This window comes from Crocuta crocuta, unplaced genomic scaffold (genome assembly GCF_008692635.1).
Source record: "Crocuta crocuta isolate KB4526 unplaced genomic scaffold, BGI_CrCroc_1.0 scaffold253, whole genome shotgun sequence".
NCBI lineage: Eukaryota > Metazoa > Chordata > Mammalia > Carnivora > Hyaenidae > Crocuta > Crocuta crocuta.
Window position 1 is genome coordinate 4,098,154 of NW_027529451.1, and position 17,444 is coordinate 4,115,597.

General features: G+C 39.1%; 1 protein-coding gene across 5 annotated transcripts in view; it reads right to left on the reverse strand.

Moving 5' to 3' along the window:
* Window positions 1–17,444, reverse strand: part of NEK10 (NIMA related kinase 10) — a 208,172-nt gene that overhangs the window by 45,830 nt on the left and 144,898 nt on the right. For 3 of the 5 annotated variants that reach the window (XM_077760732.1, XM_077760731.1, XM_077760736.1), the window contains exons 28-30: window positions 16,089–16,143; window positions 5,329–5,366; window positions 5,089–5,229 (exon numbers count right to left, since the gene is read on the reverse strand). In XM_077760732.1, the coding sequence (XP_077616858.1) occupies window positions 5,089–5,229; window positions 5,329–5,366; window positions 16,089–16,143 (234 nt within the window). The remainder of the gene's footprint in view (window positions 1–5,088; window positions 5,230–5,328; window positions 5,367–16,088; window positions 16,144–17,444) is intronic. The other 2 variants (XM_077760735.1, XM_077760734.1) reach the window with 1 other exon arrangement.

A 17,444-nucleotide genomic window follows, 5' to 3' on the forward strand; every position in this document is an offset into this window, starting at 1 on the left:
TGTGATTAATTGTTTTATAATTTGGGTGCTCCCACCTTTAGGGCATAAATAAATCCCACCTTGGGATGTATACTACCTTGGGGGGCATAAATCTTTACAGGGCCAGATAGCTTTCCAGGGGAATTCTATCAAACATTTAAAGAAGAGTTAACAACTATTCTTTAGAAGCTATTCCAAAAAATAGAAATGGAAGGAAAACTTCCAAACTCTTTCTTTGAAGCCAGCATTATTTTTGTTCCAAAACCAGACAAAAGCCCCACTAAAAAGGAGAATTATAGACCAATTTCCCTGGTGAACACGGATGCAAAAATTCTCCACAAGATACTAGCCAACAGAATCCGACAATACATTAAAAGAATTATTCACCACAATCAAGTTGGAGTTATTCTGGGGTGCAAGATGTGATACATCAAATTAACAAAAGAAAGGACAAGAACAACATGATCCTCTCAATAGATGCAGAGAAAGCATTTGACAAAATACAGCATCCTTTCCTGATAAAAACCCTCAAGTAAGTAAGGACAGAAGGATCATACCTCAAGATCACATAGGCCATATATGAAAGACCCACTGCTAAGATCACCCTCAATGGGGAAAAACTGAGAGCTTTCCCCCTAAGGTCAGGAATACAACAGGGATGTCCATTCTCAGCACTGTTATTCAACATAGTATTGGAAGCCTTAACCTCGGCAAAAAGACAATACAAAGAAATAAAAGTCATCCAAATCAGCAAGGAAGAAGTCAAACTTTCACTCTTCACAGATGACATGATACTCTACATGGAAAACCCAAAAGATTCCACCAAAAAGCTGCTAGAACTGATCCATGAATTCAGTAAAGTCACAGGCTATAAAATAAATGCACAGAAATTGGTTGCATTTCTGTATATCAACAATGAATCAGCAAAAAGAGAAATCAAGGAATCATTCCTATTAACAATTTTACCAAAACCCATAAAATACCTAGGAATAGACCTAACCAAAGAAGTGAAAACTCTATACACTGAAAATTAGAGAAAGCTTATGAGAGAAACTGAAGACACATACACAAATATGGAAAAATATCCCATGCTCATGAATTGGAAGAACAAATATTGCTAAAATGTCAATACTCCCAAAGCAATCTACATATTCAATGGAATCCCTATCAAAATAACACCAGCATTCTTCACAGAGCTAGAACAAACAATCCTAAGTTTTATATGGAACTAGAAAAGACCTCAGATAGCCAAAGAAATCCTGAAAAAGAAAACCAAAGCAGAAGGCATCAGAATTCCAGACTTCAAGATGTATTACAAAGCTGTAACTATCAGATCAATGGAACAGAATAGAGAACCCAGAAATGGACCCACACACGTATGGCCAACTAATCTTTAACAAAGCAGGAAAGAAGATCCAATGGAATAAAGACAGTCTCTTCAGCAAATGGTTCTGGGAAAACTGGAAAGTGACATGCAGAATGAACTTGGACCACTTTCTTACATCACACACAAAAATAAACTCAAAATGGATGAATTAAAAAAACATAAAACAGGAAGCCATCAAAATCTTAGGAGAAAGCAGGCAAGAACCTCTTTGACCTTGGCTGCAGCAACTTCTTACTCAATATGTCTCCAGAGACAAGGGAGGAAACAAAAGCAAAAATGAACTACTGGGACCTCATTAAGATAAAACCTTCTGCACAGTGAAGGAAGCGATCAGTAAAACCAAAAGGCAACTGATGGAATGGAGAAGATATTTGCAAATGGCATATCAGATAAAGGGTTAATATCCAAAATCTATAAAGAATTTATCAAACTCAACACCCAAAAACAAATAATCCAGTGAAGAAATGGGTAAATGACATGAATAGATACTTTTCCAAAGAAGACATCCGGATGGCTAACAGACACATGAAAAAATGCTCAACATCACTCATCATCAGGGAAAGACAAATCAAAACCACAATGAGATATCACTTCACACCAGTCAGAATGGCTAAAATTAACAACTCAGGCAATGCAGATGTTGACGAGAATATGGAGAAAGAGGAACCCTTTTGCACTGCTGGTGGGCATGCAAACTGGTGCAGCCACTCTGGAAAACAGTATGGAGGTTTATTAAAATATTAAATTAATTGACATATTAAAAGTATAACTTCCCTACATGCCAGCAATTGCACTACTAGGTATTTATCCAAAGGATACAGGTGTGCTGTTTCAAAGGGGCACATGAACCCCAATGTTTATATCAGTGCTATCGACAGTAGCCAAAGAATGGAAAAAGCCTATCGACAGATGAATGTCTATCGACAGATGAATGGATAAAGATGTGGTGTATACACACACACACACACACACACACACACACATTCACAATGGAGTATTACTAGACAATCAAAAAGAATGAAATCTTGCCATTTGCAACAACATGGGTGGAACTAGAGCATTTTATGCTAAGTGAATTTAGCCAGTCAGAGAAAGACAAATATCATATGATTTCACTCATATGTAGCATTTAAGATACAAAACAGATGAACATAAGGGAAGGGAAGCAAAAATAATATAAAAACAGGGAGGGGGACAAAACATAAGAGACTCTTAAATATAGAGAATAAACTGAGGGTTGATGAAAGGGTGGGGGGTGGGCTAAATGGGCAAGGGGTATTAAGGAGGACACTTGCTGGGATGAGCACTGGGTATTACATGTAAGGGATGGATCAATGAAATCTATTCCTGAAATCTTTATTGTATTATATGGCAACTAACTTGGATGTAAATTTTTTAAAAAGGGGGGGGAGTACCAGATCATGTTATAATACAGCCATTTGTACTCTAAAGTCACAGTTCTCACTGTTTTTTTTTTCCTGCCATAGCATATGGAAAATGATGTTTACATTCTAGACAGAGTCCTGGGAGCATAGCAGGTTTTGACAAAATTCTTCCCTCCCTGACAATTCTTTCCAGAACATTAAGACAATACAGGCTGTGGCTGTTGGCTGTACATAATGTTCCTTTCATCCAAGCATGTTCCTTTCTATCCAAAAACGGTAAATCAAATGTTAAGTAAGTGAAAATGCATTAATATAGTCTGATTTTAAAAAAGTAATCACCTGCACATTTCAGTGTTTTGCCATTTCAAGTAACAAATATTTAACATTGAACCTACAATTGCCCAGACCAACCATGACACCTTGGTCCAAACTCACCTCCTTTCTGTTGGAGAGCTCTGTTTATGTCACCTTTTCTGGGGCATGTGGGTGGCTCAGTCAGTTAAGTGGGCAACTCTTGACTTTGGCTCAGGTCATGATCTCCCCTTTGTGGGATGGACAGTTTCTGCACTGACAGCACAGATCTGGCTTGGGATTCTCTGTCTCCCTCTCTCTCTACCCCTCCCTGACTCATGCTCTCTCTCTCCCTCTCTCTCTGTCAATATAAATAAAATAAATGTTAAAACAAAAACAAGTCACCTTTTCATTATCTTAGGCTAGAGACACAGAGAAAACAACTGGAACAGAGCATAATTTGCAGATGAGGTGAGCTAAGTGGATGGGGCTGCTACTGGTTGTTGGTGATTTGATAAAATAAAAACACTTCAAATTCACCCACCACACTAAACAGAATGACCTTTGTAATGAGCAGAAAAATAATTTTATGTTAAGATGGATAAAAATAAAGATTTTGTTCACTCGAAAATAGAATAACCTATAGCTAGCATAACACAAATAGTAGAATAGTAGAATAACCCAAATGTTCTCATATGCACTGATGTGTCTACTATATCAGTAGAAACATTGCTCCTTTATGGGTGAACTTTAGCATTCACTGGCAACACTATAGTATATTGTTTTAAATAAGAAATATATCAGTAAACTTTTAAAAACTGGATGGAATAGCAAACTGTAAGTCTAAACAATACAATATATTACATGTAAGCTGTGCTATAATGTGATGAGTTTGCTTAAAGGTCAAGAGATCTGATCAATTTCATGGATATAAAGTAAGTCTTAAACTGGGCCAATTCAACATGCCCTTTAGGAAAAGGAATTTCTATTATGAATCAGAACAGAATTGTGAATTGCTTACATAAATATGTGTTCTGTTCTTGCTATTATGAAATCAATCAACAACAATCATTTTAGCTTCACGATTATGTTATGTATGAACTTACCTTATGCCAAACAGCATGGTCAGCATAACTATGGACAACTTAATAACAAAACCATCTGTTTTTGCATCTATGCTGATGGTGTAAATGGCCCCAGACTGTCAGTAACTCTTCCAATGCAAATTTAATAAATGTGAAGGCATGGGCTAATGTTACAATAAATCAATTCACATCACTTATGTTCACCATAGGTGTTAACTCTACAAAAGAATGTGAATTAAGGAAGCCAAAATGAAAACAGCGTTAAGCAATAATTTCAAATTAACCAAATAGTAAGCCAGAACTCAAGAGTCATACATTTACACATATGCTAAAAGTACAATTGCTATACTTTTTCCCCAAATTGTCCAGGTTTAGCTCACAGTTTTATGACTACTGTTGTACTTTGGTTTTCTTTAGTAGAAATTTGAAACATTAACTAATACACTCATTTCCTCCAGTCAAACCATTACTATAAACTTTTATGTTTTAAGAATCCATAACTTTTAAATTATTAAAAAAATGATACAATATTGTTTTAATTAAACAGAAATAACTAAAAAGGACTATCTATGTCAGAACAAAGGAGATAAAGATAAATTTCACTACCTTATATCATATAGGCATAGAGCTTATAGAAATACGAACATAAAACAGTCACTATTTTTTTCTAGGAGGTAGGCATTTTAAGCACAAACAGTTTAACTGGTTAACATACCCACCACGGCAGAAATGTAAATATTAGAAAAACAGCCTACAATATTTCAGTCAAATTAGTGAACACAGAAAGCATTTTGATACTGTTAAATTGCCAAACTAAAAATGGTGGACAAATAAAACAAAATTCTCCTTCTGTTTGTATTAAAATTACCTCCCAAGCATCATTCAGACCCATTCAGACCAAACTATACATCTGTGTTCGCCCATTGTGTGCTTGACATCAACTTGATCTAATAAGTACTACCATGATCTCTGAGATTGCGAAGAATCACAGCGGGAAGGCTATGGGACTGCCACCCCGTCACTAACTCGGCCTCTAGCTCCTTAACGTGGGCCCTGAGCATGAGGGGTGGTACTTTCAGAAGCAGGTCAAGAGGCAGCAAAGCTGAAGAAATAAAAGGGGGAAAGATATGAAACTGTAAAATAAATCACACTTAATATCAGGGAGGCATGAGTGATTTTGTTACTGCCAACATGAAATTACCTGGTCTTGGTCTGGATCCTATTCCACCAGTGAAGTCCCTGAAAACAGAATTAGGGGCCATTAGGAGAACTTAATTCAACTTGGACTTGACTAACATTGACTGAAAGCCTATACCCCACTATGGTTTACATTGTAAAAATTGAAAAAAGAGGATTTTTCCCTCAAGATGCTCTCAGGAGCTTAACAAATGGGAAAATAAGCCCATTTAAACCCACAGCAGATCTGACATTCTACTGGCACATGGAAAAAGCCTGTCTTATCACAATGGTTTAGAAGCTCTAGAATAATTAAGAACCTACATCTTACTGTCTTGGGTACTTTTCTTATTATGGCTTAAAATCAAAATAGTGATATTCCATTCAAAATAAGTATTTAAAATTTCACATGCAATATTTTTCTATGCTTTGTTTCTGCTGTCTTAAAAAAGAAATTATAGCTCTTCCTATGAAATGGGATGATTTTTTCATTTAAGAGGATTATATTTTTCCTTATGTTTCCAGTGTTATTAACATCAATTGTTTGCCTTGCCCTAAAATTCTAGACTTCCTGATCATTTTGCATTTTTGGTCTCAGTATCTTCCACCCTGTGAGGTGGCCTTAGATCCCACCAGGGACAGCCATATATTACCTTCAACTTTGTTTTTTTTCCATTGTTCTCTAGAGCCAATTTCTTAATAGTTATTTTGGACTGAAATAAGAAACATCTGTGCCCTGACAAGTTATAACTATACTAAACTTCATGCAACAAAACCTAATGCAAAATCTAGGTCAGCTAAAACATACCAAACATCTACTACATTCAAGGGATGATAGGTGTCACTGAGTAAGAATGAATATAGCAATTAAAAAAAATTAATATTTGTTTTTTTGAGAGAGAGAGAGAGCAAGAGGGATAGGGACAGAGAGAGAGGGGGACACAGAATCCAAAGCAGGCTCCAGGCTGTGAGCCGTCAGCACAGAGCCAGATGCAGGGCTCGAAATCATGAACCACAAGATCATGACCTGAGCTGAACCCCTTAACCAACTGAGTCACCCAAGTGCCGGATATAAATGCAAATAAATATGACTAATAAATCTCTTATCCCAACACTTTCATTTTAAGTATAGAGTTCTTGACACATAAATGCAACACATACCTTAACTTATGAAGCAAAACAAAATTGGCACTCATTTACCCAACTAGAGTCCTAGATTAATAGCAAAGTCTTTGGATCTGATGGCAATTTCCTTCCCTTCCTTTTCCCCACACGAAGCCAGCCCTCTCCTGATCCCATTATTTTCTCTGGTCCTTTCCCAGTCCAAGTTTTCAGAACCTTGCAAAGTCAGTGACACTTGCTGGCCATGTACAGTTAATACACTTTCTGTAGTTCTGGGACAAGGGGCATGTTTAAAGAAAGAAAATGGATAGCCCCTAGCCTCAGAAAGTTCAAAGAGGGGCATAATCTCAGCAGCATCCAGAATGGGCAGGACGCCTCCGGCTGAGAAGTAGAACATCTGCTCCGGCACGTCATATTCTTGCGTGAGTGCTCTATCACAGCAAGTGCGAGTGATAACCTGTGCCTTCGCCTTCTGGATAGGTCTGGCGCAGCCCGACAGAAATATAATGCAAACCACACACGTAAGTCTAAATTTTCTGGTAGCCACATTTTTAAAAAGTAGAAATAAAGAAGTGACATTTAAGAACATACTTTATTTAACCAGGTATCTTTAAAATATTATCATTTCAGCATGCACTAAATACAAAAACTAATGAGATCCTTGACATTCAGTTTTATATTTAAATTAATATTAAAATGAAATTAGAAATTTTGTTCCTCCATCACACTAGTTACATTTCAACTGCTCGAGAGTCACATGTGGCCAGTAGCCTCCATATTTGACAGTGCATTCCAAAGTCACTGTCTTCATAAAAATTATGACTGAGGCTAACAGTCATGCCACATACCTGCTAAGCCTGCGATACCTCTTGGACTATCCTAAAAAGTGAATTAAAATGTAATTTGTAAAGGGCACCTGAATGGCTCAGTCAGTTAAGTATCCAACTTTGGCTCAGGTCATGGTCTCATGGCTCATGAGTTCGAGCCTCGTGTTGGTCTCTGTGCTGACGCTCAGAGCCTGGAACCTGCTTTGGATTCTGTGTCTCCCTTTGTCTCTGCCTCTCCCCCACTCATGTTCTGTCTGTCTGTCTCTCTCTCTCTTAAAAATGAATAAACACTTTAAAAATTAGGAAAAAAATGTAACTTGCAAAAATCTCTTATTCCTAAGGTTACAGGTACTTTTGATCGATCATAAGCACTCACATGTCGAGTTAAGTAGATGGCTATTCCAGTTGTCCTGAAGAATCCAAAATTCCAAACATCTTTACATGGTAAAAAAAATGGACTAGTGATACATGTGAAATTGACTATCTTGACAATGCTGAGTTGCTGCCAACTTTGCTACTCCTTAATACAATTCTAAATTCTTCTTTAATGAACTTTAGGGGATCTTTAAAAATAACCACCACACATTCAACAAATATTGATTAAATGCCCACTGTGTGTAGAAGCTATGCCAGACATTAGGGATGGGATGGTGAAAAGAAACAGTCCTTAGTCTTGGAGCTTATAAGATCGTATAGGTATAGCAGAGAAACAGTTAATTTCTCTGCAAATCGTATCATGGATCACAAGAAAGCATACTCATCTGAAATTGCCAAATAGAACAGACTAATTGTAGCCAGAAGGGACAACATTTAACTGTACAATTCTTGGGTCCAGATGGACAAAAGATTGAAATTATGCAAAGCCAGAGGGAAGTCTGCCTCTAGGACCAGATTGAATGTTTATGCGCAATAGAACACTCTGGCTGCAGAAGATGGTTTCCCACGAGTGTAAGCTGGAAAATCAGCAGAGATGACTTAACACAAAGAGAATATTCTAGAAGTGTTTTCTGGTGAAAAAGCTTAATATAATGAAGCTTGTGTCCTCTGAAACTTTTAAAGTGGACATTGACTAATAGAACATCAGGCTGATGAAACAGAATTTCAGAGACAAGGAAGGTTTCAAAGGATTCCGAAAGGTCATGCCTCCCAGCTCTCTTTAGATCTAGGGTGACTTCATCCAGAATTTATAAGCCAAGGCAGAAACTGAGGCACTGGATCTGAGTGTTAGCCCACACTTCCACCACAAACCAATAATAAGGAAGGTGGAGACTGACGGTATTAGCTTTGTAATTTTTAAATCAACTTTTTGCTGAATGAATTCAAGTGCAGGGTAAATTCATGGGATAATTATTGTGTTCTGAGGAGTCCAGGCCATGAGAGAGATGGAGTTCTAGAATTTTATACCTTGTACAATTTTTTCGAATATACTTCTGAACCAAGGAAATATTCTCATGTGCATAGGAGGCACATTACATAGCTTAATTCAGTTGTGGAAAGTAGTCAATACTATTTGATGTTGATAAAAAAGAAGAAATATTTAACATTCTGAAATGAGAAGGTGGACTTACAGTGCTAAGATAGCACCGTCTAAGGTGACTGCAATCACACCATCTCAGCTAACTAGCATTTTGCCACTTGGAAGTCTCTGGGAGTCACATTCATAAACGTGTCCTGTGTGAAAAAACGGCATTATACGAAGGGTTGAGCTCTCCTGTTGCATAGGGGCTTCTCACTTATCTATAATGTTAACAGAGGAGGTGCCACTACAGAAAAGGAGAATCAGGCCCCTGGGGCTCTCCACTTCTACTCCAACAACAACTAGAAACAATTAGCCATAAAAGTTTAGAACTATCACAGAAAAGGAATAGAGTGGTCTTACCGATCGTTTCTGTGAGGCTGCTTGTTTCTTGTGACATTGGCAGGTAGGCTAGGTTGATTCAGGCAAGTAATGATCAAATATTCAATTTAAGTAAAACTAAATATGGATTATGAAAAGGGCGAGTAGAGAATACCGACAACTCAAAATAAGCAAGACTTCCGCTGAAAGGAGGCAAGACCCATAGGCCCTGAGGTCTTTCTGGTCACATATATGACGCTGGATGGTCCCAAATGTCCACAATCATCTTTTATGTAACTCAAAGACTAAAGCCAGGTGCACATCCTTAAGCACAGTTATGCATATCCTGATTTATCAAAGAAGTTGTGAACCAAAGGCATCTCCAATACCACAAACATCCAATGTCTCAAACCAACCTGCCAACTACGCCCTGTTGCCTTGGCAACAGGATGCAAGGAGGCATGGAGAAATCTTGTTGTCTGAGCAACAGAATTTTACAAAAAAAATTAAAATAGGGCCTTAAACTGTGACTAAGGCAAAGGCTTGTAGGTTCAAGTCAATAGGAGGGTATTTTAGTCCCATTCCAAAGAGAGGTATAGAATTCAGGCTAAGATAACGGTCATTCCTCTGTTAATAAGTATTTGGGGGCTGGCACCTATGTGCAATACACTGCCACCTGGGAAATACAAAGATGGACTAGGCACTGTCTGGTATATGCCATAAAATTAGAAATTTCAAAAAAAGGCCTAATTATTGAATTTTTGGGTTTTTTTCTTGACACAGACATTAATTAATCCAGCTTTTGACTAACTCTTATCAATGTTCACAAACCATCAAACAAACAGCAACAATAAGAATATTTACTTAATAGGATTATTTCAAAACAGATAATACTTTGTGACAGACGACTACAAAGAGTGAATCTTCTACTCTGTACGATTTCAGAGATGCACACATCAAAATAAAAGATGATCTCCACAGATACTGTCATGCACTTCAACCTTTCTCAATATATGTATACAGTTCAAATCTCTAAAACTGGGAACATAAACATGGCACAACAACTCTGGAAAACAGTTTGGACAGTTGGGCAGGGTTTCTTTTGTCTTTTTTTTAGAAAGTTAAATACCACCTATCATACGTTCCAGTCATATCACTTCTAGGTATTTACCTAAGATTATAAAAAGTATGTATCCATATAAAGCCACAAATGTTCATCACAGCTTTATCTGGAATAGCCAGGTACTGGGACTCAAATGTCCAGTAACAGATGCATAGAAAACAAACCATGAGATATCCATACAATGGACTACTACCCAACAATAAAAAAGAATCAACTATTGATAGACTAAGAAAACCATATGGACAGATCTCCAAATAATTATACTGCGTAAAAGAAGCCAAACAAGAGTAAGTACTCTATAACTCCATTTATATGAAATTCTAAAATGCTAACTAATCGAGAGTACACTAAGTAGTTCAATGATTGCCTAGGGTGGGGGGTGAGAAGTGAGGGTACAAACAGACACAATGACATTTTTAAATGGATATGTTCTCTATCCTAATTGTTAGTTCACAGGGATGTACATATTCAAAACTTACCAAATTGCACATCTTAAATCTATGCAGCTTATCTTGTGTGAGTTATATCTCACTGAAGCTCTTAGAACAAAATAACTTCTCACAAGCTCATTCAAGAAAAGTTATTCAAATAGACCATCACATGACCTGTACATGTGTTAAAAGCAATATAGCAAAAATATTCCATTAAGTTCATATTTGTCTCCCTTTCGTTACTGACTAGATGGAACTTAAATGCAAATCAGTTCTAGTTATCTCACGCTTCTACATCTTCAAGAGAGCTAACTGGTTAGCCCTCAGTAGAATATGAGTTTATCACAACTAAAGCAGCTATTTGGTGACACTCAGATTGATAAACAGTTGTAGGAGTATCCGAAGTGACACTCTTGTTCATGACTCTCCAATAACATGTGAAGAATGAAGATGTAAAATCAAATGTCTATTCTAGTAAGTTAAAAGCCTAAAAGCAAGTTGTGCTCCATGAATATACATACAGTGTGAAGGACCTGTTCATTGTTAGGAAATGTAGGTCAGTTAGAAGCTCCCCATAGTCTACTTCTGTGATGTCAAAAACGCTACACTGACATCTCCAGATTTTCTGGGGGGGGTTGGTGGGGGTCAGGAGAACCCTGGGAATGGCTGCCACATGGATGGAATCCTACTGAGGGAGATTTCCTGTCTGGGGATCTGGGAATGGAGATTTGGAGATTCACCTCTTCTTCATGAATGCTACAGTTTCAGAGCTGAGGAATGGGGCTCTCTCCACTGATATGGGACCTCAGCTTTGAGTTTAGTTTCTAGGACTTTTGGTGATTTGGGGATGGAGGAGGAGATACAGGGAGGAATCTGTCAAGAAAAGGAGCCCCAAGGAATTGCTTGAAGGCTTCATGCCACTTTTTTTTTTTTTTCTAGGAGAGAGCGAGAGACAGCGTGAGTGGGGGAGGGTCAGAGAGAGAGGGAGATACAGACTCTGAAACAGGCTCCAGGCTCTGAGCTGGCAGTCAGCACAGAGCCCGACGCGGGGCTTGAACCCACGAACCGTGAGATCATGACCTAAGCGAAAGTCGGACGCTCAACCGACTAAGCCACCCAGGCGCCCCTGGCTTCATGCCACTTCTAAGTAGTTCATAGAAGTATATACTTCTAAGAGTTGAGAACTTGTTCTCTTGCTCTTGCTATGAAATATAGTCTTGAAAAAATTTCATAACCTGATGATGCCCTGGATCACCAGGATGCCTTCCAGTTCTAATACAATGATTCCTCTCACCAGCCTTGAGACCAGTATTTCTCTGAGGAGGCAGAGCTGTCCTTCTAGCTCCATTTGCAAGTCTAAGCCAATTTATCAGGGAGGTACACTTCAGCAGGCAATTGGCTTAAATCTGGTCCCTGATATCTGGGGTGACAGAAGTTCAGAATTAATGCTTGATTTTTCTCTCTGAGCTATTTAGCCAGGACCAAGTTTGAATTCTAAACTCTGTGGCTTTTTCTCAATGGTACCGATTCTGTTGTTTCAAGAGTCAATAAGGGTCCCCAAGGAGGAGATCTGCCCTGGGTCTCCCTGTAACTGGGCCTACCATTTTATACGTGACATGGAATACCCCAAAATCTCTGCAGGCCTGATTTTCTATTTATTTTTATTCTATTTTATAGCTTTGCTATCTTCTTTTAGATTCTAACTTCTCATTTAGCTTCTAAATATCTTCTATTATGTAACTTGGTTATCATCGTTTAGATTCTCACTTCTCATTTAGCTTCTAAATATTTTGTAGGATGGTTCCACCTCTCACTTTTGTAAACCAAGAAACCCAGAAAATCTCTAATCAAATTAGACTGCAAATAACTTTAGTTTTAGTGCCTTTTAATTTAAAGAACTAGAAATACATTTTCAAACGATCTTTAATTCAGAGAAGCTCTGGGAATTACTTGGAAGGACATGAAAAGTCATTAATTGTCTCTCCTCTCATTTGGCATGAATCAGAGGCTGTCTTTTGTCATTTATTTTCTCCTGAAGTCTGTTCTTGTCTCCCTGTTTCACTCAGAGTTCTTGAGGGAAGAGAGTTTGTCTTAAACCAACCTGTGTTCCCTGACAGCATGTTATGCTGTACCACACACGGCACAATGTTTCAAATGTTATTTTAGCTCAGGTCCTATTCACCAATGCACCTTCTGATGCATCAACCTCAACATTTGGGCCATTTCCACCCATTGACTTGGTCATTAACCACAAGCTAAAGGGGTTAATGTAATTATACTCTGTAATATTCCTTTTTCCAATGAGCTTCAGATTGAACTTATCCTTTCTGTTGATTCTAGTTTACCCAATTCACTATAAAATGTTTAGATAATAACTAGTTTTAAAAGCCATTTCAAGCTCTAAAATACATAGTACCTATGTTTCCTTTATTTTTGAAGGTCTGGACTTCAACTGAGTTCTTTCAAATAAGACAATTTTCCATGAATCCTCTTAGAAAAAAAGACTAGAATTATTTAACAAGTTCAAGATGCCTAAATTCATCTGATTGGAAATTCTCATTTTAATATAAAGCTCTTTTAATTGGGGAGTTAAACCCATATGTCCTGATGTATTTTTGTACTACTTGTTTTGCATGTCTTCCGTACATTTCAGCAAATTTATATCACTGAGTAAAGTATCCAATAACAGGTAAAAAAAAAAAAAGTGTCTTGGTGATGTTCTTAAAAATATAATCAGAAACCCGAGAATAGCTAGCTTCCAGAGGGCGCTTGCTAGTTATTTTGCAGGAGAACTCGTAGAACATTTTCCTATGCAAATACCGTTCCAAGCAGTTGGATTGTTTTCCAGTCAGCTCACAAAAGTCTATTGAACTGGAGATGTGGTTCAGGGCTTCTAGCCCTGATCCCAGGAGTTGAAGATGACAAACCTACTCTGTGGTAGCTCGCATGCAGACCCCGGCTCTACAGCCACGCCTTCCAACCCTGCCCCTCTCTCCTGTCCCCTGGAGCTCCCCCGGCTCCAGGCTCCTGTGTGTTGGCTTCTTTGTCTGCGGAAAGCAGAGGTGGTGGCTTAGGGACGAGAAGCCAGAAGGAAGGCAACGGGAAGCAACTACAAGCCCGGGAGACTCCTTGGGCGATCTCTGAATTCAAGTCCCAAGTCCTCTAAATTCCCCACTCTGGTTCTCCTGGGGTTTGAGACAGTTTCTCTTTCCCCTGCCCTCTCCATTACTTCTGACCACCACTTTTCTGCACGTTGGCCCACTAAAAACCCTGTAGGGTTCCCTCGACGACCCTTCTGGTATTTTATGCACTCTGATAGGTTTTTCTTGCGTTTTTGTCACTAACAACACTAGAAAGGAATTAGGAAATAGAAAGGCTTCATGCTAACCTTCCTGAGCCTTACTTGGAAAAACAACAACAACAACAATTAATTTGTGACGTTGTAGCTTTGACTAAACAGAAAGTGATTCTCTACATGAACCCTCCTTTACCACCTAAGTCACCCCTTCAGGATTTTGCGAGGCAGACTCTTCATTCTGAAATTCATCTTCCCAGTACCCAGAAGTGGGTTCGCCCAGTACCCACCCTGCTCCCCACAGCAAGGACCCCCTGAGGGACTTGGAGGGGCCGTCGATCAAGGAGCACAGCTCTCCCTGCAGCAGCAAAAAGGATCCTGATTCAACCCAGGCCAACAGACTCTCTCTAGTAGGACACGGAATCCTGAGAAAGGTGACACATGGTTGGAAAAAACAAACTGGGAGCTCCTTCATCCCCTGCCCTGAGTCTGAGACTTCAGAGGTTCGTCTGGTTTTTATTCCTTCCTAAGTTTAGGAACTCTGGGTTCCTAATTACATGAGTGCCCCCCCCCCCCATAAAGCCATTTGACAAAGCTCTGTTGCACAAAAGTCGACATGAGTCACATTCTTTTGCTGGCATCCAGAAAGCCCAACTGAGAATGCACACCTTAGCCTTAGCCTTTTGTCACATGGCATGCAGCCACGTCCCTGGCCAGGGTCACCCGCAGCTCCACAGACTGCTGAGAACCACTGCCTCATGTGCATCTAGCCTCAGGCATGTCTTTGACTCAGTCCTTCTGTCTGTCTCCACTCAGCTGCCTGCCTATCTTTATATTGGTGCTTCCTAGTTGACCACACTCCTCAAATCTAGACCATCTACACAGCAGTGACCTTGAAAATCATCTAGCATGCAGAAACCACCAAGTATAATCTTCTTTAATATCCTTCTTCTCTGCTTTTCTAGCTTAATTTTATCTTTGCCCCCCCCCCCTTCCTTCAGACACAGAGAAAGGGCTGTCCCTTCATCTTTCCCAGACGCCCACTCTCTAGGCTCGAGCTACTCTGTGCCTGTGTCCTGCCAACTCCTTTTCCCTCTTCATCTCTCCGCTCCACCGGCCGTCTCTCCTTAGTCCCAGGTACCCTGAAGTCATCCTGATTCTAAGAAGGCCCTTTACTATCAAAGGTCCCTTACCAGCTAACTATGTAGCTCAATCTTTGCTTTCTTCCCATCATGGCCTCTGTAACTTGTAAAAGCACCACAGTCGAGCTTCCACTGCTGCCAACTTCACTCAATGCTGTGGAAACTGCCCACATGAAGGTCCCCGGGGACTTGCACTGGGCCAAACCTAATAGTTTCATTGTAGTCTTTTGCCCAAGGGATAACTCCTGCAGAAACTGCTGATAATCCCCAAATAAGTTTCTTTTTCCTTTTAAAACAGAATCCCCCAAACATACATACTCTTCTTCCCTTGCAGTTAGATGTGTTCCTATGATTACTTTCTGGCCAAGGGTATGAACAGAAGGGATGAGCACAATGCTGGGTCCGTCCTTTCTATCTCCTGCTGGCCGGGATGTGGATGTAATGTGGTCTGCTTTGGCCACATCTGCCATGAGGATGAGCCCTACAGCCCGCGGAGGCGGACAAACAAGATATAAGGAGCCAGGGCTCCAGAGGACCTCATAAAACACAACCACCTACTTCCCTGGTCTAGCCCTGAGCTCCGAGAGGCTAACTGCTTAGCTGAAGATCACAAAGCTAGAATTAAACCCTGATCCAAGCTTAGTACTCTTTTCTAATGTTTATTTATTTACTTTGACTGGCGGTGGGGGTGGGGGTCAGAGAGAAGGAGACAGGGGATCTGAAGTGGGCTCCACACTGACAGCAGAGTCCAATGCAGGGCTCAAACTCAAGAACAGCGAGATCATGACCTGAGCTGAAGTTGGATGCTCAACCAGTTGAGCCACACAGGAGCCTCTAAGCTTAGTACTCTTTCCAGTTGGCTGCTTGGCAAACCATAATCAGTGCTGGGAGGGTGGGCTCTGATGGCCTCTAGTACCACATGTCCATGGTGACCTCTAGCTACAAGGTTTCAATTTAGCCACCAATAACTCAGCTCGGGAGAGCTCTGGGAGCTCAGTGTGTACGTACCTTGTTTGGGATTGTCTTTCCCCTCCTGAGGCACTAAAACTTCTCTTTAAAATGCCTGGAACAAGAACATAAAAATATCTTTATATTTTCCCTCTGCAAATATTTTATTTATTTACCTATTTATTAATTAAAAAAAAAACCCAATGCTGCATCCTATTACATGAGTAATTTTATGTAGTCTAAAGATGGTCCTCATTTATAAAAGCATCAATTGAAATACAATGTTTCAAATTACTGTTTACTTAACAGGATTGTGTAAGGTCCATTTTCCAAAGAAAAGGTGCTAAACAAGGCAACTCTGTTACTAATAGCTAAGAAGGGATAATAAAATATCCATGTCATAATTATTCTACAGCCTTTGTCAAGACAGCTACAAGTTGCTACATGTAAGTTCAAATGTTCAACTTCTCTTTCCTCACTTCCCCCCGACCTTCCCCACTATTGCTACCCAGAACATACAAAGTTGAATTCATCTCTGAACAGCCAGTAATTAACTTCTTCTAGAATTTGCTACACATGCATGGATATTTTTCCTGTATAACATTCATGTTTTCCCAATCACGTATCAGGATATTCTATCTAGCAGGCAGGAATTTGCAGGGAAAAACAGATCAGTTTTGGAAACTGAGATTGTTCCAGATTTTATGGTCTAGTCCCTATTTTGATAGACAGTTAAACTCGGAAAGGGGGAAAAATGAAGCTCAGTCCTTAGGTTTTCACTTTGATCCTTAGGGAGATTATTTCAGATTTTCTTTTATGAGATTTTCATAGTACAGTCATTAATGAGAGGAAATTATTTATACTAACTTTATTTCAAAATATTCTTACCCTGGGATGCCTGGATGGCTCAGTCAGTTGAGCCTCTGACTTGAGCTCAGGTCATGATCTCACAGTTCATGAGTTCAAACCCTGCGTTGGGCTTTGTGTTGACAGCTCAGAGCCTGGAGCCTGCTTCAGATTTTGTGTCTCCCTCTCTCTCTGCCCCTTGCCTGCTCACATTCTGTCTCTCTCTCAAAAATAAATAAACATTAAAAAAATTCAAAATATTTCTACCCTAATTAATATGCCTTCAACTTACTCTTTTAAAAGAATTATTCTTTCCTCTCCATATTCTATTTCAACTTCTCTTTTCTTTCAGTTTCAGATTTGTTGAATGAATTGAATCCTATCCTTCCTTGTAAATTTTATCCAAATATATATTTTCTTTTCCATACCCCATACCCCAGACTATTTACTTTATTGTTTTAAATTAAGAGGCAAAATTAACATATGGACTGAATTTGTATATCATATTTTTCATAGCACTAAACAATTAAGATATTTATTTTACTTTAGTGTTTGAAATATATCCCTTAC